The sequence below is a fragment of the Trachemys scripta genome, chromosome 4, assembly GCF_013100865.1.
Source record: "Trachemys scripta elegans isolate TJP31775 chromosome 4, CAS_Tse_1.0, whole genome shotgun sequence".
Taxonomy (NCBI): Eukaryota; Metazoa; Chordata; order Testudines; family Emydidae; genus Trachemys; species Trachemys scripta.
The window spans coordinates 73055108-73076544 of NC_048301.1; the positions used below are offsets into that span (position 1 = coordinate 73055108).

Sequence of the window (21437 nt, forward strand, 5' to 3'; positions counted from 1 at the left end):
CTTTAATCAAGCAGGCAGGCTTAACAAGCTCCAAAGGCTGAAAGCTCTAGTCAGAAAAATTCAAATTGGAATAAAATGCAATTTTGACATTGAGGGTTATAGTATGTTGTCAGGGGATATGAAATTCTCCATCACTTGATGTCCTCAAATCAAGATTATACCTTTTTTAAAAAAAATATCTATTCTAGCTCAGCCACTTGTTATTGGCTTGATGCAGGAGCTGCCAGGTTAAATTTTATGGCTTGTGCTACAATAGGGGGTCAAACAAGATCATAATGCCCCCTTATAGATCACTTCATAGATTTTATTTTATTTTTTTAAGGCCAGGCCTGGAATTAGGGAGAAACTCTCAATGGCCATCAGCAAGTCTGGACTATGAAGGATTTAGATCCCAGGGAACAAAAAGCAGGGAGACCCAACTGGAGGAAGAAAATGACCTGCCATCAAACAGAAGGGAGCTGTCAGACAGCAATTGTGAGACAAGGATTTGGGTCACACTGAGCCAACATCTAAGCTATTATCTTTTCAATTTGAATTCAACAATCTGAGCGTAGTTAGCATTCACTGAGGACTACCAGTTCTTAAAATGGGTTATACCATTTATGCCGAACATGATTATTTTTCTACAATCAATTCCTGTTTCGCAAGTTTGTGCAGGCCATCCCAACGAAACGAAAAGCCTTCAATTTCTAAGTATTAACAGAAACATATCTGAAGGGTAACCTATCTCAGGCGTCTCAATCAGAAAGAGCACAATAAGGGGGCATCACAGGCCGGGCTGCAGGGAGCAGGACACACTAGAACTACTCAATGACCACAGAAGAGAACAGTTTAGTAGGACTGAGGCAACAGCTATCCCAACACTCTCATCACCATCAACACTTTGTGATGCTCTTGTAAAAGGCATGACTCAGTGAAATATAATCCCTACAACCCCCATCTGCGCTCACATGCAAATCATGCTTTAAATAGTTGCCAAATTATGTGGATCAGGGGACTGAAACCTTCCCCAGACTAGAACTTTCCTACAGTCCCCTTCAGACAGCACAATATGAGCCCTGTCTAAGCAGTATAGCTGCCTCTCCTTGACCTCTTACCTATCCAGGTCATAGAGAGTGTGAGAATTCTCTATCACCACCTCCACGCCAGCTTCCTTGGCCAGTTTGACAATAGCTGCATCTCTCTCCTTCCCAAATGGTTCGGAGTCATACTCAAAGGTGAGACGGGTCACTCCCCATTCCTGTGAAGAACACAAAACAAAAAGTTATCATTACAGATACCAGCCCTCTCAGCAGCTAGCATGATCACTAAAGAGAATCACAAAGGTTCCTTAATGTCATGCCAATGAAGTCCTGGAGTCTTTTGCTTTACAGGAAACTAGGACATGATGAGAGAAACCATGGAGGGAGCCCTGTGGACAAATGTGGTAACAACAGACATGGAATAGAGAATCAGGGACGTATTCTGTTTTTATCACCACTATAAAAGATCAGGGTAAGAATCTTAGTATTATACTAATTCATCCATGTTACTGAACTCCAAGATTGCAGAACTTTAAGAACCTCATTCTTCCCTCCTCCCCCAATACATATTCTCCCTTTGTCTGCACTGCCCTCAGCTTGGCCAGTAAGACTGCAATGGCATGGTTCATTTCCCAGTTCTCTGACACCACTCCAAGGCTGAAATATTGGGGCTACAAAGTGCAGGGGAAATTGTCAATGCAAACTGCTTAAAACTTATGTATTTATACAGAGAAACTGTCAAGAAGTTTAAGCCAAAAATGTAGGTTCTGAAGTAAAGTTTTCCAACATCCCTTTAAGGCCACCATACAAGAGAACTTCTGTCCAACCCTGGAAGCCAGAAGTGAGGAACAGAGGAAACCAGAATAAGGAATGACTAAGGAGAACACGAGTATGGCTATCAACTTTGTATTTCAAAAAATACAGGACAGACCTTAGACATCCCCTCTGGGGAAAAGCCCCTTCTCCTCTACCCTCCTTCCTGGAGATTCTCAAGCTTTGGGAACTGCAGGTGCTAGGCCAGGCAGCAGCTCCTGTTCAGGCACCAGGAGCTGAGTTGGAGGTGAAGTTGCTGATCTCTGCCAGCTGCAGCACCACGTCACCAGCGGTGGGGCCGGAAAGAATGGATGTGGACTGGAGGAAGGCAGCATTTGAAGGAGACTTTGCTACAATCATCAGGGGTGCCATTTCAGATTTCAATGGAAGGGGCAACTTTCAGTGGTGCTCCAAGGATCGAAATGCAGTCGGCTCAAATTTTAGTGGCATTGTGACAGTGTGTGCCAGGTTACAATGCCACTCAAATTTGTCCCAGTTGCCTCTCAGTCAGCAATGTCACTTAAATTTGGCCTGGCCCCCACTCTGTCGGCATGACTAGTCAAGTTGCCAACCAGCAGCACTTTGCAAAGTGATTTTGTACTGATTTAGTAAGGGACAGGAACATTTTTACTTAAATAAGGGACGTCCCTTATAATTCAGGACTGTTAGCAACTCTTCACTAGAGGAAGGAGAAATCAAAACTAGAGGGACTGATTTCTTCCCCAGAACGGTAAAGAAAGATGCAGGAATCCAGACTTGGGGCATTCATCCTCCAAATAGTGGTACTGCTTTTGCCTTATCCAAGCTACGAACCTGGCAAGATATCAGACAATACACCACTAAAACACTTTATAGACTACAAGGACTTGGTTCTGAAACACACAGGCCTGAGAAGAAGAGCTGCACTGTCTCTTTCAGCCCTTTGCAGAACATGATTTCCTCTCTGAATTCATGGCCTAGTTTTCTCAGCAAATGAATGCTATGAGAGGAGAGTTAATGGTTTCCACAGTGACACTCCTGAACTCACTGTCAAACATAGAGCTAACCACATCTGTGGGCTGCGGAAAACACTCTGCTGAGCTTAGCCAGAAATCCATTGGGGGTGGGGTGGGGGAGGCTGGGCTTTAAAAAGTCACAAATAGTAGGCAACACAATTAACATGGGGTCACATTTTCCAATTGAAACAGCATGGGATACCCTCTCCCCACTACCCCGAGGCCTAGTCTCCTTTGACTAGTTGTGCAGGACGCTTTGCCTTTTCCTGAACAGGAGCTGAGGGTTTAGCACAGCCAGCAACACAAGCTAAATGTGACAGCAGAAGTTTTGTAATTTTGCATAAATTACACAGACACAATGATGCTGGGGTGGAGGGGGCAGTATTGGGAAAGTTCATAGCAGGACGCAACACCCCACTTGTCTCCCATGTTTCCCGCTCCCCCTGGAAACTCAATTCTAAAGTCAGTCCTCTCCTCAAAACGGAGGTAAAGCTGGTTTTCCAGGGATAACATTATAAAAAACAGTCTTAGATATGAAATGAGGCAGAGCATTTCAAAGTCAATATCCACCCCTTCCAGCTTCACATTACCTGGCTATAACTTGCCTTTCCCCAAACTAGGAAGTACAGCATTAACAAAACCTACTACCCAAGTGTTTAGATGCCTTTCAAAGCCAGTCCTCTCCCCATATTGGAATTTGATTGGTCATATTACTTTTAATTATATGATAGATTAACAAGGGACAATGCCACTCGGTCTCACAGAAAATAAAGGTTTGGTTTAAAAGAACATGTATGCATAGGGCAGGAGGGAACACATTTTATCATGACAAAAAGTTAAAAACCTCTCAAAATTCTGATATTTCTTTATAGTGCGGGAAAGCTGAAAACAATGGCATTGGGCTAGTAAAAGGCAACAAAACATAAATGACTAGAAACCGAGAAACTGTCTGATAAATTTCAAAATATACAAAGAGTAAGTTAGAAGTTTCAAATGCAGTTTTCATCCTCCATATTATGGCAAGGAAGCATTTAGGATTTAGTATTTCTATAAAAAAAAAAGTCACCACAAGCCATTTTGCTGCCTTGAATGCCTGGCAGGACTATTTCCCCCAAAACACTGAACTCCCGAAGACAATTTAAGTACAAGCAATCAACCAGTATCTTTGGTGTCTGAATATGGTACAGACTGAGGTCAAATCCACATGCATACAAAAATAAACTAGAGATCAAAACACTACTACAGCACACAAGCACAAGGGGGGGGGGGGGGGGGGGGGGGCTGGTGGCTCTTAATTAACTGGTGACCACAGGGTTTGGTTCAGTGCAGGTGGTCAGACTCCAAATGACTGGTTAGAGAAAGAGGAATTTTTTTTTGTTTTTATAAAGATACCTTGTGGTAGTGACAAAGCAGCAGAGCAAGCTGCATATGCCATCTGCCATTGAAACAAACATCCTTTGTAGCCTAATTCTCCACAAGTGCATCTCTACCAGCAGAAACCATACTTGAAGCTGCAGTGTAGACCCTGCTGTTGCATTACTATTGTGCTACCTAGCCCTGCTCTGAATAGCATTAGACAACATGGCGTGAACACCTGAGCCCTGTTTATACTGCTTCCTTGGTTGCTGGAGCTGCATGCTTGAAATAAATTACAGCTATGAAGTCTGCTATTGCAGACAAGGCTCAAAAGCATGCTCTGCAAGCTTCAACTTCCCTCTTTCTAAAACCACTGCATCCTCCTTCCTACCCCAGGAGTTGTCATTTGCACTATTTATAAATAACGACAGGCATTCCCCCCCATGCTCTGCTTACCCTTACAAACCACTAGACAATCTCGAATTCTAAGACCATCTAAGAACACCCCTCAAAGAAACCGAATGTAATCTTATGTCCCTTTATTATATACCAGGTCAGTGCTGCACTGTTTGGGACACTAGCTCTGCAGAGGAAGATCTAAATTCCCAAAAAAATGCATAAGCTCAAGTTTAAAAAGCTTCACAAACATTTCTATTCCGATGCTTAAAATACCTGACACTGTCTATTAAACAAACCCAATTACTTAGGAACCATGGGCTACAGCTAAGTTTAGGCTGATCCTCAGTGGCCAAGTCAATTACAACTACTATTCTTTAAATTTAGAATATAAACCAGCTGGCTGAGTTCCATGAAACAAGTTAGTAGGTTTCCTTTATTTTTAATAATCCTGGGATTATATTTAGTCCTTAATTAAAATAAGGAGAGGACATGGACTGTAACTAGCTAGAATTTATTTGCAGCCTACTAGATAAAAATAACCTGGATTCTGGAAAGCTAAAAGCAGTGCAGAGGATATTTTTGTAATGTGCTAAAACACAGTTCCAGAAAGAATAGCAACATACCTTCTGACCCTGGTAATCTGATTCCCCCGCCTCTCTTGCCAAGTGGACAGCAATGACTGCTTACTGTGCCCTGACAAAGCATTCAGACTCATTTGAACTGCATATTCTTCCCCTATCCTCATCTATGGCAGGTTTTGAGAAGCAGGGTGGATAAAAATCAATGATTTTTTATTTAAAATTAATACATTTTTCTTTAAACAGGCTTTTTTTTTTTAAACTATGAAATTACAACAACCTATGTTAAGGCCTGACTTTATTATAATCTATTAAAGTTGTATAACTAAAAAATGCTGCATCAAAAGGTCCTCAAATTTTAATGAATTAAAGATGCTGCTTTAATTATATATAAAATCATGGGGAATATCTTTAACCTCTGAGGTCCAGTCAGGCTATATAAACGTGTCACAATATTATTGTTGGTCTTTACTATAGAACAAAAGCAGCTATTTACACTTTTCCACACATAAGAAGTTTCTGTTGTGCAGAAAAGCTTTTACCTTAATGCCTTTTGGTCTCAATTTAGCTAGCAGGCACAGAGAAACTATTTTCTCATTTGGACTAGTTCATTTAAAGCTGAGATACCAGTTCAGAGTTGAGAAAGCAGAAATGCTTGTTTTCTTTTTCCAGTCAATAAAAATAAAACAAGTGGGAGAGGAGGAGATCTACTAATTTGATTTACAAAGCACCTCAGAATGTTAGGCACTTAACTCTGTCTCATTTCAATGGGAGTCGGGCACCTAACCTGCTTAAGCATTGTTATAAATTCCACTAGGTACCTATCTGCAACTTTAGTTGCCTAAATAACTTCTGAAAGGCTAACCCATGGAAGCCAGAGCAGGTTAATACTTCCTTTGTTTAATAAAGGAGTTTTAAATACATAACATGTTTTGATAAACTGAAAAGAAAAATATCCAGCACGTTAAATAAGACTATATTATATACAAACAATTTTAAAATGGCATTTTTGTATATTCATTTTCAATTTCCATCCAAATGGAGCTAGACGCAGATCCCAAATAAAAAATTATCTAGTAAATAAGCATGAGCCATTTACCATTTTTAACACAATAAAAAGGAAAAACAATCTGAATAAATGCATGTTATGCTATATTATTGCTTAAATAAATGTGTATAGTTATCTTCCCGGTTAGCAAAAAACCAACGAGTTTCATGTAAAGGCTACATTTGTTTGCAAATCAACATATTTTAACAGTTATACCAACCAATAAGATTGAACCTCTCTAGGAAAAGAACTAAAACAAATGTAGAACAAAATTAGAATCAATTATTTAAATCAAGGTATCGTGCATGCTGATTTAAAATCAAACAGGGCTGGAAAGCAACCCGGTGACCATCAGTGACTAGGGTACAAGAACATAAGGAGTAAAAACGAGGATCCCCAAATGGGATCTTATGTCTTCCTGACCAAGATATAGAAGACATGTTTAGCCGCTTACTTTGAAAAGTCTTGGGAAGACATCTGTTGGCTGCCCTCGTACCACAAACAAGCAGGAGCCGAGTTTTCTTAAACTGTTGTCCAAGTCTTCCAGGGACTGGAGTAGGAACCTGTGGAGGAGAAACAAACCTAGTTATCAGTATAGCTCAAGATCACACAGCCAGCAAACCTAAGATTCAATTCAGCTCTCTGAGATAAATGTTAAGCCAGGAAATACAACTTCCAAGAATTCTGCTCAGTCCAACAGTTGGCAGACAGAACGGAGAGATAGCTGTGACAGACAATTCCCTACCAACACAGCACAGACAAATGCAAGATGTGCAAGAGCTCTCCAGGTCCTTCTTGTTCTTGTAATCCTGTCTACTGATGATAGTTACTCTCCAGGCTTTTAATGCCCATCTGGCAGTTAGAGCGTCCTTCAAACTGAGTCTTCCCAGACATGGTAATAGCTATGTGGAGAACTTCAGACAACATAGCATCGGGCAGAATATATTGGAGAGAATAATCCTCCGCTGGAGGAATTTTAGATGTGAAATAATATGGTCTCTCTCCTCCAGTCTCCTATTTCAAAGCAGTGTTCCACAGATTACCCCAAAGATGACAGTGCTGGGTAGGTACAGGCCATGCACAGCACAAAGTGACACAAACATTTCTATCCCATCAGTAACAGAGGCCAAACATACAACCAAGACTTCAGAGATGCAGCATCAGTACCCAGGACAGCTGCAACTGTGCTATAAATTTGTATTCCACTGTGACCTTGACAACTAGGTCATTTGTCCACACTGCATCTCCTTTCATTCCTGGGATACTAACTTCACCCCTGACTCAGCCCCAAAAGCTGCTGCCAAAAATTGTCTCACAAAGTGTTTTGACCTTATGTTTCACACACATCACTTCACTAACTATAGCTAATGCTTCCTTTGTATAATAGTCCAGTTACAAAACTGGATACACTTTTCATTCTTGTATATCCAGCAGAGTTAAGGTACTTTTATTTAACTAATAGAACAAGTTTAAAATGCACAAAAACAGCATTTTAAATTGAATTCTAAATTTCCAGCTTGATACAAATCACAAGTAAAAATCAATCAAGTAAATAGGAAATACGTCATTCACCATTTTCTGACAAAAATTAAAAATCTGAATAAATGTATGTAAGCTATACAACTACTTTAATTAATATGCATAGAGAGAGTGTATCCTCCTGGTAAGCAAATAGCAGTACCTAATTTAGTGTAAAGGCTATATGTAGTAAGAAATCAACATGTTTTAAAGTCAACAGCCAATGAGAATCAAACAAACAAAAAAACTAAGTACAAATGCAAAACATGATTAAAATTACTTAAATCAAGATTTCCTGCTTGCTCAATTAAATCATGATTTAAATCATGCTGCATATCAAATTCGAGTTTCTTTACCTTGTTTTCAAGGCCCTACAAAAAGCAACTCCCCATCTACATCTCTGCCATGTTCTGCTTTTGCATAGTCAATGGTTTTTTTGTGATGCTGACAGCCTTAAACTTTTCATTTGTTCACTGGCAGCTTCAGGATGCCATGACACTTGGAATTCCTTCCAAAGTTTATGTGCCAAACATCTACCTCACCTCATTCAAACTACTCCTAAAAGCCCACTTCTGCAGCATCACCCACAAATACCAGTGCTTGCAATAATTTAAGAAGTCTTCATACACGTAGGCCTGACCGTGGGTGTATGGCTAACAATTATATCTTATAAGCCATGAGCTCCCTCACGCCTCTGATCCTCTGGGGTCTGTTAGATCCTCACTTGTCTATCAAGTCCATCATTTAAACTGCAAGCTTTTTGTGGTAAGGACTTGTCTATGCATTTCCTGTGAAGCAGGAAGACAGTGTTTAAAGGAAGGGGCACTGGACTCAAGAACAGGAATGCCAGGGTTCTACACCCAGCTCTGCTGCTTACTCACTGTGTTACCTTGAGTATCTCAGTTCCCCTCTTTCTTGGTTTCCCCATCTGTAACATGGAAATAATACTTACCCCACCTACCTCAGTAAGACATTGAGGGGATTAATAATAAATGCAGGTATTAAATTCATAACACATGTATGGGCACTAAGACAATATGTAATTTCCAACATGACAAATTTCACAGAGTTGAGTAAAACATGGGTTAACATATCTGCCTTATGATGTAGCTCTCTGGTCCAACTGAGTGGCAGAAAAGCAAGTAAAATACAAACCTCTCCTACACAGAGGCAATCTGAGTCCCGATTAATATTATATATTTACATAGCACCTTTCTGCCTAACAATCAGGTGTAATAATCTCATACATTGAGAATTGTGGCTATGGGGATGTAACTGTAGGGAGAACGTGGGATTCCTAATGAATTCCTATGTAATTTAAAGTGCATTCTCATAACAGGTTATCCAGCGCAGCAGTGCCCAAAGGTGGATCATGACACAGTCCTGGGTGGTCCGCTGTCCCAACTGCATTCTTTAACTCCATGTGACTTGGGTAATCTAAGTACAAGCTATGTAAATGTAATGTTTTGGGCTATATAAGTTGGACAGAGTATAGAAAAAGCTATTTAAAAAAAAAGAGCTGCAACATGTCAAGTTTAATTCTCATGAGTACAACGGTGCATTTCACTCCAAGATAACCTAGCAGTGTACACACAGTCCATCATTTACAACTGTAAAAAAATGGCAAGCAGTATTGTAATCTGACATGAATCACTTTATTTTTTGAAAATGAGAAGGGTGCACTAGTGGAGAAGAAAATGAAAGTCCTGGACCATCCACAACTACACAAGATGAACTGGCCAAAAAAATAAACTGGTAAGAAAATATGATAAGACACACTTGAAGCTTGGATTCTTGGATGAATACCTGTTGCATCAGTGTGTTATAACTTATTTTATATTTTTATTTACAATATTTGATTATTTTCTAATTAGAGAGTAGGGTTGGGTTTTTACTTACACAGCAGAGAGATTCAGATTTCTAAAAAATAAAAAAATATAGTGTTCAAAGTTGGACAACTATTTTGTTTTAAAATCAACAAACACTTTAAACAATTTTGTTAACATTGTTGTGTTGTTTATTGTTCAGTTTTATACAAAATTGTCTTTTCCCTGTTTTAAGACACATTTTGCTCTCAACATTTTTTAAAATTGTAGTTTTACTAAAACTGTTTGGTTTCAAAGATCCCGAAGCATTTCTTTGAGTGCATATTGCTAGGGATTTCTATCATTACAATTGTTTACAACAAAAAGAAAAGGAAATATGTACATTGTTTATTTACAGTGTTATAGTTTATATGTATGCAATAATTAAAACTAATAATTTTCCTCAAGAAGTGTGAATAGTGGGCCACGGAGCTTATCGCGGCTGCACTGATAGGCCTGAAGGAAAAAAGTTTGGGAACCTCTGATCCAGGGGACCAGACAGCTTGGAGTGGGGGACATTAATGGATAGGGAGTCTTTCTACTTCAATTTAAGTTGGAAGTGACAAAGTCTCACCTGCTTATGGTTGTTTGATGGCCCATGTGAAAAGGGTCACAAGCAGCCTATTCATTTAGTAGTAAACGATGCCCATATCACTAAGAATAGTGCCTAGGTCAATGGAGCCCTGATTGGATCCTACAGGCACTTCCGCAGTAGGAAACAGAAGCACCACAGTTGCTCCCGATTCACTGTGTCGGTGGAAAAGCCAAGGATTGAATGGGTCAGATTAACTAACCCCTCTCACACAAAACTGCGGTCCTCCCAGACCAGGAGTGAGTCACTGGTGCAGCAGTGTAATCCTCCCTTCTACCCAGGCTACTCCTGTTTTGTGGATAGATTGCAGTCCTGAAAACTAAAGTTAAACCAGAACAAAAATTCACAGAAAATTTTGAGTACCCGAATTTCTGCATTTCTAGTAGTTTTGGTACTTTCGAGTTGTGCTATGTAGTGCTTTTAAAAACCATCATCAGAAGCCAGAATTTAGCAATAATCTTGCCACTCAAAGACTAAGCGGTGATGCACAACATGAGTGACTGATGAGTTAGTCCTACAAACAATTTCCCAAATCTCATTCAGAAATTTTTACATTCTAAAGAGCACGCAGAGGATTTTTAACCAAGTGATTGTTCCCTCATTAAAACCTTGCAACTGGACACAAATGTTGAAGGGGTGCAAAGAAGGAGATCAGATTATGCCTGCTCTTGCCTGGGTGTAGAACTCCTGCTTGTGTGTGCACAGCAGCATTGTTAAGGTAAATCCCCACTTGGCTGTCCAAATACGCAGGCAACCAAGACAGTAATATCAGTATTATATAATATTAGGAGAGCACAACTTCGATGCCTACTAGGTTAAAAATTCTGCTCCTCGCACAGGCATTACACACCCAGAATATTGCTTCAGTTCCATAATTGAGGGAAAAACACGAAAAAAATCTGTCCACCCCAATCCCTGTCCTCCCAGAAGCAGCCAAAGTATATTTCCCTAAGAATTGGGGGGGGGAAGGGGGGGAAGATGGGAAGAGGATAAGGGTGTGTGTATAAGTGCAAGCCCACACAATGCCTGAAAGTTAGAGACAGGGAGTTGCTTATTGCTATCATATAGCTCTGAGGTTTCAGGGACTTGTACAGAGTAACTGGGGAAAAGGAGTTTCCCAAAGTGAAACATGCACCAGCCACAGCTGCTTTACATAATCGGGCATCCTGTAGGTTATGAGATTTTTCTAAAGCTCATAGCACCTTCCCACATGGTCAGAAGTGAGATTCCAAAGGCTCCAACTGGGCTGGTGACATGAACAAGGTAACTTCCGCATGGAACTGGTTTGGAGCAAAGTTAGTAGAACTGAAAGTCCAAGCTTAGGGGGAGCATACAGAATTTTTTTACTGTGCAGCAAGACAGAGTAGCAAGATCAGCTAGACCCACACAAATAAAGTAACTCCTCAAAAATGTTCTAGTATTTAGGAAGAAATTCTCTCCCTTCCCCCTTAAAGCAACACATCTTTAAAGTATGTGATAAATGCTACTCTCAATGGAAGGGTGAACTAATTTGGGACTAACACTTTTACCATCACTCTTCACTGGAGCATAGAATATTGGAACACACTGTTTTTCAGGGCCAGGATCGGTCCTTTACCAGCTGCTTTTTAACATAGCTGAGTGATGTTTGAGGGCACCAGGACTGTCACAGATTAAGCATTAGAACAATCCTGCACTGGCCCCTGATGATTAACTACCTGTGACATAAGAGGTCTTTCCTATCTCTAACATCTAGGATTCTATATGCCAGGTCAAGGCCAGCTACAAATTTGAAGCATTTCCAGACCAGTGGAACAGGAATGGATTACTAATTAAAAGAGGTGCAGCACCGGCATTACATACCAACACCTTCCAAAAGCTGAGCCAGACATCAACAACAAGATTACGCCCATCTGCGGGCTTCCCGGCAGGTTCCAATCTTTTCCAGTTCTTTCACACTATAAACATTCTTTAGAGATTGGTCTGTAGTTTGTATAGTGGGGAGCACAGGGCATTCCCTTCAATTATGTGAAAAAGTAGACATTTATAGTGTTTAAACTGCCCTCATCTCAGCGGGGATCACAAAACTGGTCAAAACACAGTTAATGGCCAATGACTTAGAAAAAACTAAGAGAGCACTTAAAAACACCATGCACAAAACCCATAGGTGCCCAAGGTGAAGAATTCCTCTTTTCACTTCCTATTTAGAAACATCATGACTCAGAGCAGACAAAAGACTTGTTTACTATTGCCAACTACAGGTCAGCACCCCACTGCTTGTTCTAACTACCATTAGGGAGAATATATAACCATGGAGATGAAACACATGAAGTGGTGCACTTCTCTGCTGCTGTAGCTCATCTTACTAACATTGTTTGTGGACCACTAAGATTCGCTTCTTTACTGACTCAGGGAGTGTTTGGGAAGAGTCTGCCACTACTGAAGCAGTAAGTGGGAGAATGACGTAAAAGGCAAGCACAGCTTGGCCTCTACAGCAATGAAGTACATCTACCCAACAAAATATACTCAGCCCATGTGTTAAATAACACATTGCACAACCATCACCAGTACACTGACATACTCCGAAGCAGATCACGCTTCTTGCTGACATGTTACGACGATAAAGGGAAGCCTGTGCTGTTTTCGCTGGTTCTGATCTCAGAATGACCCAAATATCCATGTAACGGGGCTGAGAGGTGTCTCACTCCTCCCTCGTGTCAGGCACCCGGACAGACTGGTGACCTGCAACCCTGATGCACCGATCCCAGATGGGGAGAAGACAGTGACCAAATGAACACGCAGCCAGGCCTCTCATACCTAACGCCCGTGTCCTGGGGGCGAGGGCCCAGGGCCCTGCAGCGTAGCAAAGGCAGCAGCAGTACAGACTCAACATATACGGGAAGGGGCAACAAAATCGGGGCCTGTTCCCCAAACGGCAGCGGGAGGACTAGCCGGGCTGGGGCTACCGGCCCTTCCCGAGCCCACCCTTGCGGGCGCGGGCAGCAGACGGGCCCCAGGGGAGGGGCTCCTGGAGACACCAGCGGCATCGCTAATGCTCCGGACTCCCCGCCCCCTGGGGCCGCTGCCCGGGGGAGCCCAGCCCGGGAACCTCCGTGTCCCCCCCAGGATACGGGGAAGAAGGGAGGCCGGGGGGGAGGAAGCCCGCGAGCCCGGGCGCCCAGAGAGCCGCGCGCGGCGCCCGCTCCCCCCTTACCGCCAGCGGTTGATGCCCACGGCGGAGGAGGCGGCGAACCAGGGGTCCAGGATGTAGATGCATCGGACGGAGCTGGCGTCCCGCAGCGCGGCCTGCAGCGCCGGGTTGTCGTGGAGCCGGAGCCCCCGACGGAACCAGTGGACGGAGCGGGCCGGGCCAGGCGGAGTCGAACCTACAGCCGCCATCTCTGCTGCGCCGCTTCTGCCGACACCAAGTCCGCCCCGCCCGCCGGAACCGCCTCCCGCGCGCGCCGGCGCCACGCCCACCGCGCCCGTCATTGGCCGGGGACTCCATTGGGCAAAGCCTCAGCTGCACGTTCCTGCCGCGTGCCGAGGGGGCAGGACGAAGAGGGTGAGGGGGGAGAACAGGGCCATGGGGGCGGCGCATAAGGGAGGGACGGGGCTGTTCGCGCGCAGGGGCCCCCACGCGGCTGCCGTTGTTAGCGGGCGGCCTGGCCCGGCATTAACGGTCTGGGAACACAGAACCCCGCGGCGCCCGGTGACTTCCGCAGCCCGGTGCACGAGCCCCGAGCCTGCACCCCTCCGCTCAGCTCCATTTACACCGCGAGCTCCTCCCGGAGGGCAGCCCTCCCTCCGGCGCCGCTACACAGCTAGAGCGGCCTTGCCACGCCGTGGGACTCCACTCGTTCCTAGGCCCCTAAACTCATGAGATTTACACAGAGCCACACACCGGGAGTTGTGCGTAGCTGCCTTCCGGGTTGAAGTTTTCAAGCTAATCTCAAGGACTGAATTTTTTTTTAAAGATAAGATTCAACCCTGTTCACGTGACTTCAGGGCCAAGGGCTTTGAGGAAAAGACTATCACAAGTCTGATCTTAAAATCACGAGATTTGGCAACACTTTTTAAAAACCCAGTGTTCTAATTTGCCTCCCATCCTCCTCGTTCCTCGGTGATCTCTGTGAGCAGCGCTAACAGTGTAGCTGCGTCCACGGTGTGGGACTGAGACACACACCTGACTAGAGGCAAAGGGGTTAATCAGCTGAGAAATCCTTCTCCTAGCACCGTGATTTTCAACCTTTTTTTATTTGCAGACCCCTAAAAAATTTCTAGCGCAGGTGCAGACCCCTTTGGAAATCTTAGACATAAGACCACAGGTTGAAAACCAGTCCTATGAATCCCAGGGAAATTGGTCTGATGCTGCATAGAGAGCAAGTATGGGGGATGCAGATGATAGGGGATTCCTAACGCAGCACTCTTAAGGAGAACAGAATATCAGCTCAGTGACTGCAAAACCAGTTATCTGGGGCACTCAGGGAGCACCCAGAATCTGTTTGGTGACATGGTGCTGGTTGCTTGAGACCATAAACTACCAGAACAGTTCCTTCAGGCCAGCAGAACACAGGAGTTAGTCCTATCCATACACACAGCAGCGAATAGGTATGGAGGGAGAAGAGTAATGTCCTTCATGCAGCCACATCTGAGCTCAGTACTGAAAATATCAGAAATGCCAGACTACATCATTTAACAAACATGAAACTATGGCTCTCAGAAAGTGATTACAGGCCATGAGCTCTGAGGGGAGAGGTTACAATGACAATTCAGTGTCAGGTTCAGTGATAGGCAATAGTGAAAGGCCAGGATTGCTACCATGCTGAAGCAAGTAGAAGGAATTTAGGGTCTCCCTGTGTGCTAGGAGCACTGCAGAAACAACTATTCATCTTGCACACTTCGCCAGCTTTGCAGACCAAAATAGTCCCCAAGGTTCCAATCCACACTTTTATTAAACAAGTTTGACAATCACAGGTCGGTGTTTGCAACCTAAAATTTATCCCAGTAGAAAAATTAACAGAGACCATGGAAAAAATCCATCCCCTTACCAAAAAAAGTGGCCTTCAATGAGGCAAATATGATTCAGAACTCCAGTGAGGTTTAGGCTCCTGGAATCAGGAACAGTTCACCCAGCAAGAGTGGGAGTGGAGGAAAGAGAGAAAAAATGTCCTACTGCTTTCATAATAATGGCCTGGTACTCTTTGGGACTTGTTAGTGCACTGTGGGATAGATCACACCAGCTCCCGCCATACCCCACTTTAGTAATCCTTGGAAGGTGAAGGAGCTCAGAGGTTAGATATTTACTAGAGAGGAAAAATCGATGTCTGTGAATCAAGACGAGAAAAAGGTAGCTCTTCTGTAGCCACAATGGCACTTGAATGAGACAGAGTAGGGCACAGAGGTTTCTGTGCTAATCAGACTCTTAAGTGGGAGACTGGATATGGATTCAGCCCAACTGCATTCATCCCTGATCTGGGATTTCTTGGTAAAAGAGTTGCAACTTCCCAGTAAGTTCTTGGTGCAGCTGAATTATGGCATTTTCCATGCTACAGTGTCAGTTTTCACGCAGTGGGCACCCCTTCTAGTGAGGATCACCAGGTAAGGCAACCATCTGGGGCAGAGAGCAATTCACCCTGAAACTGGCCTAATTACAAGAGCATTATTGCCAGAAAGGCAACTCTACCCCTAATACAGAAGGCTAATGAGAAATGTCTTGAATTTCCCAATTCATTATTATGGGGTACTCAAAACAGCAAATGGTTCAGAAACCCACAAGAAGAGAGAGCCAGCTACTCTTTCACCAAGGCAAAGTCCCAGGTACCCAGTAAGGACCGAGCAATATTATGTGAAAGGGCCAGCACCATCCCCCTGCCCAACACAAGGAATGTTGCTAGCTTTTGGAAGTGGGATAAAAATTCTGTCCCATCCTTTTAGTCATTTATTGGACAAGCAAACCCCTTGGGTGTGGGAGAAAAACAGAGTTAACATACAACCTTGAAGGATCCACACCAAGAAATACTGACTCCTTGGACAGGCAATTTAGAAGCCCCAGAACTGTTGGTGAGGGGATTTCCAAGTGTATATTGCAATGGGGTAGGAACAGGAAGGACATCCATTTTCATTTATAATTAAGGCTAGGTTATGTCACAGAGATCACGGAAGTCACAGATTCCGTGACTTCCAGAGACCTCTATGACATTTTCTGCCTCAGCCCGGGGTGGTGGGGCCAGAGCTATCAGCTGCTGTGCCCACCCTCTCCCGCAGCCCTCAGTTGCTGTGTGTGGGGGGGGACAGCCCCCCGGTGGTGGGTGCTGCCCCCCCATCCCTGCAGAAGTGCTCTGGCCCTCATTCTCCCCCCCCCCCCCGTTCCCCAGGCTTCAGTCACCCTCTGTCAGCCCTCTCCGCCCGCCTATTATTTTTAGTAAAAGTCACAGACAGGTCATGAGTTTCTGTAAATTTGTGTTTACTGCCCGCGACCTGTCTGTGACTTTTACTAAAAATAACTGTGACAAAATCTTAACCTTACTTATAATAGGAGGAAGGAGAAGCCTGGAAAGTCTGGCTACCTGCCCCTCCCCTACATTTAGGTGCAAGATCTCATCACTTAAATTTGTGGCTAATCTAGAAGTAGCCATTATCTGTCCCCAGACACACACACCTCATGCCCTTTTCCCTATCCATCACCAGGGGAGCAGTTGGGTGTCCATATAGTGTTTAAACGGTAGAGCAGTTTAAAAAAGCCCCAGTACTGCCAGAAGGTCCCCCAATACACCCTCGTCCCATCAACAAATGCCCTTTCCTATTCAAGAAACGGTGAAATCCAAAGGAAGTAACATTCTCCCCTCCATCACAATTTTAGTAAACACACTGTATATACGGGACGCCTTTGGCTTCACTCTTGACATTCCTTTCTATGCACTGCATAATTCAATGTTTTCCTGCCCTGAAGGTTCCTGATCCTGGCTTCTTTCCCACTGAAGCTCCACTCCATTGGCACAGCAGCAGAAGTGCAGACTGGAGCTGGCCTAGACGCCAGTCTCATTTTTCTCGCCTGTTTTTGGAGTGGATTCCTCCTGTGCCTTCTTCATCTCCAGCCCTTTTACCCATGTGTAGGCAAAGGAGCCTCCTAGAACCATCATGTTGCTTGTCCACCACAGAAAGCTTTTGGTCTCCTCATAGTAGCAGACAGCCAGCACTGTCTGGGCACACGCCTTAGCCGTCCCAGACACATTGTGGGTGAGTGGGCTGGTGAACTTGATTTGGAGTCCCGTCACGTAACCGATTGCAAAGCCAAGCACTCCTCCCAGGGTCATCATGCCCCAGAAACCAGGGTTCCCCAGTTTGTCGAAGTGGTAGAGGGTGTGGAACTCACCGAGCAGCAGCATGAGGGGCAAGAATAGGACACAGGCATTCATATTGTTGTAGAAGGTCAGGCGCCAGATGCTGCCATCCACAGCAGGCAGCACTTTCTTGGTGTAGATGGCATTGAGTGAGACGCAGAGACTTGCCAGGATCCCAAAGATTATGCCAATCCATGACAGAGTGCCCTCTGCTCCCTCTTGGTCTATGCCCAGCCAGAATCCACCTGCAACCATACAGAATTAGTGACATACTGACAAGGAATTAGAGACACCAGAGATTCAAACACTGTACACATTCAAAAAAAAAAAAATCCATTGTTAGTTGCTTTTTAAATGGGTCTGTGACTGACTCTCCCCTCCACTTTATATGGAGGAAGAGGACCAGAGTGCAGCACCAAGGTTAAGGTTCTCCTCTTTGGGTTTTTTTGTTTTGTTTTTATAATCTTTACAATCTCAGGAATGTCAAATCTTGTCTTCCCTGGTTTTGTTTGAGGATGCGTATTATGAGGTCTCACAAAATATTTATTTAGTCATTGGAATAAGATAGAGGTTTTTTAATGCTTAAGAACTGACAGCTCCCTAAGAACTAAACCAGTCTAACTAAAAATTCCATCAGTTGCTCAACTTTCACTCTCTTGGCTCCAGGGTTGTCATTATTTCTCTACTTTTCCAGTTACTAGAGAGTCTTTCCAGCCTAGAGAGGAACCAAATGTCTAAAGTAAAAAAAGAAAAAGGGTTGGCATACTTTACTAGACAAACAAAAACAAAACAAACATTTCCAAAAACCTTCCAGGATCTTTTTCTCCTCCATAAATTGGGGGGTAGAGGGGCAGAAAGGGGGAGGAGAAAAGGTATAAGCTCAACTATTTTTCCTTTGAAGTTCATCCACTTTTGAGCTGTTGCAAGACATTAAACTGGACACACAGGTATAGCCAGACTCAACAGGCTCTACTCACCTATAATGACCCCACAGGCTATCAGGGCATACAGGGAAGTGGTTTGCTTGAGGAGCAGGTAGGAGAGCAGGACATTGAAGACAGTGGTGAGCGAGCGCCCCACATTGTAGAAGGCCACGCCAACGTATTTGAGACACAGGTTGTTGAAGGTGATCATGCTGATGAAGACCACAGAGAGGGGCAGAATGCTGCGGGACACCTTGAGGTCCATGCGGATGGAGGGGAAGTCCAAGTAGCCCAGTGGGCAGCAGGAGGCCAGCAGGCTGAGGGCCTTGCAGAAGATGACGGTGACAGCACACTGATAGAAAGTGACAAAGAGCGGGGTGTCGAGGCGCAGCGAGGGGCTGTCCAAGAGGTACTTGTTGAGGAAGACCATGGTGATGGAGATGAACCAGTAGAGAGAGACTACCAAGGCGATCTGGATAGCCTTCAACAGGAAGGGGGTTTCCCTGCTGCCGCTGTCACCCTCCTCCTGCTGCAGCAGGGGGTCAGAGGAGCCGCTCAGAGCCATCCTGAGGATCCCAGAGCGCTTCAGCTGCGTCCTGTTCATGACAGAGGTGCAGAGGGGGGAAAGCAGAGAAGCAGCGAGTTGGAGTCAGGCAGGCAGCACGGGATCCCGGCTCGGAGACGGGCGGCACCTGTGCGCTGCGGGGACCGAGTGCGCCCCTGTGCACTGCAGCGCAGCGGGGACACCCCGTGCAGCGCGAGGTCGCACAGCCGGAGGCTGGAGCCAGGGACCCGGCTGGAGCCGCCGCACTCACTTCCTCACCCACCCCAGCGCTCAGCTCCGCCCACACAGACGCAGCGCCTTGGTAATGGCTTAAAGGGGACGTGTCCTGCCAGAGCCAGGTCCCTATCTCAGACACCCACCGCCCTTCCCGGGCTCCCGGTCCCGGAGCCCCCCGCACTCCGATCTGTCGCTCACCTTCCTCCTGTGCAGGGGGCTCCTCCTCCTCCTGCTGCTGCTGCTACCTGGCTTTCCGGAGCGCTGTCGCTTCCTGATCCTGCACCCGCAGCCCCGCCTGCTAGCCTGGGGCTCTTTATTCACGCCTCCCGGAGATTAGGTGTCAAACTCCCGTTCGCCTGCCTCATCGCTGCTGCCCGCCTCCTCCCTCCCTTGGGGACACCTACAACAAGAGCAGCCAAGCTCCCTCTCGGGGTCTCATGCACCTGCCCAAGGCCACACTAGCGTGTGGGTCGCAAACACGGCAAGGGCACGGAAAGCCATTTCCAGTGGGATTTTTTCCAGCCAAAGTGCCTGTGATCATTCCTGTCTTGCTGAAGCCCATTTATACAACCCCTTAATTTTGGGCCAAACTTGAGCGTGACTTTTAAACCCAAACAAGAACGTTTCCACTAAAATAATAAAAAATTTCTGAGCACAATCTGGCTAATGTTTAGGGACCATTAGGAAAGGGATAGAAAGTAAGACAGAAAATATCACGATCCCACTACAAAAATCCATCGGTGCAATCACACTATACTGTGACCAGTTCTGCTTGCCCCATCTCAAAAAGGTATAGCGCAGAGCTGGGCAAACTACCGGCCCGCGAACCGTTTTAAGCCGGCCCCTGCTCCGGCACTCCAGCTGGGGTACCACTGGGTTAGGGCCGCACCATATGGCTTGGCCCTGCTCCAGCGCTCCAGATGGGGCATGCCACTGCTTCCGGGAGCTGCTTGAGATAAGCACCACTCAGAGCCTGCAACCCCTGAGCCTCTCCCCGTGCTCCAACCCCCTGCCCCAGCCCTGATCCCACTCCCACTCTCCAAACCCCTCAATCCCAGCCCGGAGCACCCTCCTGCACCCCAGACTCCTTATCCCCAGCCCCACCCCAGAGTCCTCACCCCAGCCGGAACCTGCACCCCTTTCCACACCCCTGCCCCAGCCCTGATCCCCCTCCCGCCCTCTGAACCCCTCGGTCCCATCCCAGAGCATCCTCCTACACTCTAAACTCATCCCCAGCCCCACCCCAGAGCCTGCACCCCCTCACACACCCCCACCCCAATTTTGTGAGCATTCATGACCCACCATACAATTTCTATTCCGATGTGGCCCTCGGGCCAAAAAGTTTGTCCACCCCCGTATAGCGGAACTGGAAGAGGTTCAGAGAAGGGCAACAAATCTCATCAAGAGTATGGAATGGCTTTCATATGCAGAGACTAAAAAGATTAGGGCTATTTACTTTAGAAAAGAGATGATGAAGGGGGGAATATGATAGAGCTCTATAAAATCATGAATGGTGTGGAACAAGTGAATGGCGAGATTACCCTTTCCCACAATACAAAAAGCAGTGGTCACCTAATGAAATTAATAGGCAGCAGGTTTAATACATAGAAGAGAAAGTACTTCTTTACACAGTGCACAATTAACCTATGGAACTCATTGCCTTGTGATGGCCAAAAGTATAACAGAGTTAAAAAAAACCTAGATAAGTTCATGGAGGATAGGTCCATCAATGGCTATCAGCCAAGATGGTCAGAGATGCAAATCCATGCTTGGGACAACTCTAAACATCTGACTGCTAGAAGCCAGGAGGTGGATCCCTCCAATTGCCCTGTTCTGTAGACTCCCCCTGAAGCCCTGATACTACCACTGTCAGAGACAGAATACTGATAGGGTTGCCAATTTTGGTTGGACATATTTCCGCAGGTTTCATCACAGGGCGTAATCTTTAATTCCTGGAGACATCAGGACAACCCTGGAGGGTTGGCAACCCTAGATACTGGGTTAGATGGACCATTGGTCTGATCCAATATGGCAGTTCTTATGTTCTAATGTTTGTAAAATATCTTACTTCTGGTGGAATTCTGCAACAAAAAAATTAAAAATTATGCATACAATATTTTAAAATTCTGCATATTTTATTTGTCAAAATAACATAATATAATCACATCAATTTCAATGATTTTTGGTCATTTATTTCAAAATACCTGTCAGCAAGTCTGTCTGTC

The 21437-nt window shown here is 45.0% G+C and overlaps 2 protein-coding genes across 6 annotated transcripts in view; both read right to left on the reverse strand.

The window, feature by feature from the left end:
* The window catches only part of CRY2 (cryptochrome circadian regulator 2), a 31188-nt gene extending 17493 nt beyond the window's left edge, over positions 1-13695 (reverse strand). For all 4 annotated transcript variants that reach the window (XM_034769570.1, XM_034769568.1, XM_034769569.1 and 1 more), the window contains exons 1-3: positions 13380-13695; positions 6666-6774; positions 1098-1240 (exon numbers count right to left, since the gene is read on the reverse strand). In XM_034769570.1, coding sequence (XP_034625461.1) covers positions 1098-1240; positions 6666-6774; positions 13380-13657 — 530 coding nt within the window. In that variant the 5' untranslated portion in view covers positions 13658-13695. The remainder of the gene's footprint in view (positions 1-1097; positions 1241-6665; positions 6775-13379) is intronic.
* A 1406-nt stretch (positions 13696-15101) lies between these two features.
* SLC35C1 (solute carrier family 35 member C1) lies at positions 15102-19535 on the reverse strand. 2 transcript variants are annotated; one of them, XM_034769642.1, is made up of 3 exons: positions 19411-19535; positions 18486-19027; positions 15102-17753 (listed from the first exon to the last, which is right to left on the reverse strand). In XM_034769642.1, the coding sequence occupies exons 2-3, from the start codon at positions 18994-18996 to the stop codon at positions 17194-17196; spliced, it is 1071 nt and encodes a 356-aa protein (XP_034625533.1). In that variant the 5' UTR covers positions 18997-19027; positions 19411-19535; the 3' UTR covers positions 15102-17193. The 2 variants fall into 2 exon arrangements, with proteins under 2 accessions (XP_034625533.1, XP_034625532.1); XM_034769641.1 differs by lacking the exon at positions 19411-19535 and having other exon boundaries at positions 18486-19357.
* Positions 19536-21437: the final 1902 nt, after the last annotated feature.

What these genes read in the sequence shown, in the direction of transcription:
- SLC35C1 (XM_034769641.1), bottom strand. Translation starts at nt 19,035, where the DNA reads ATGAACAGGACGCAGCTGAAGCGCTCTGGGATCCTCAGGATGGCTCTG. An exon ending in AGCCTGTGGGGTCATTATAG is followed by an intron (nt 17,754 to 18,485) that starts GTGAGTAGAGCC and finishes GTATGGTTGCAG; the next exon opens with GTGGATTCTGGCTGGGCATA.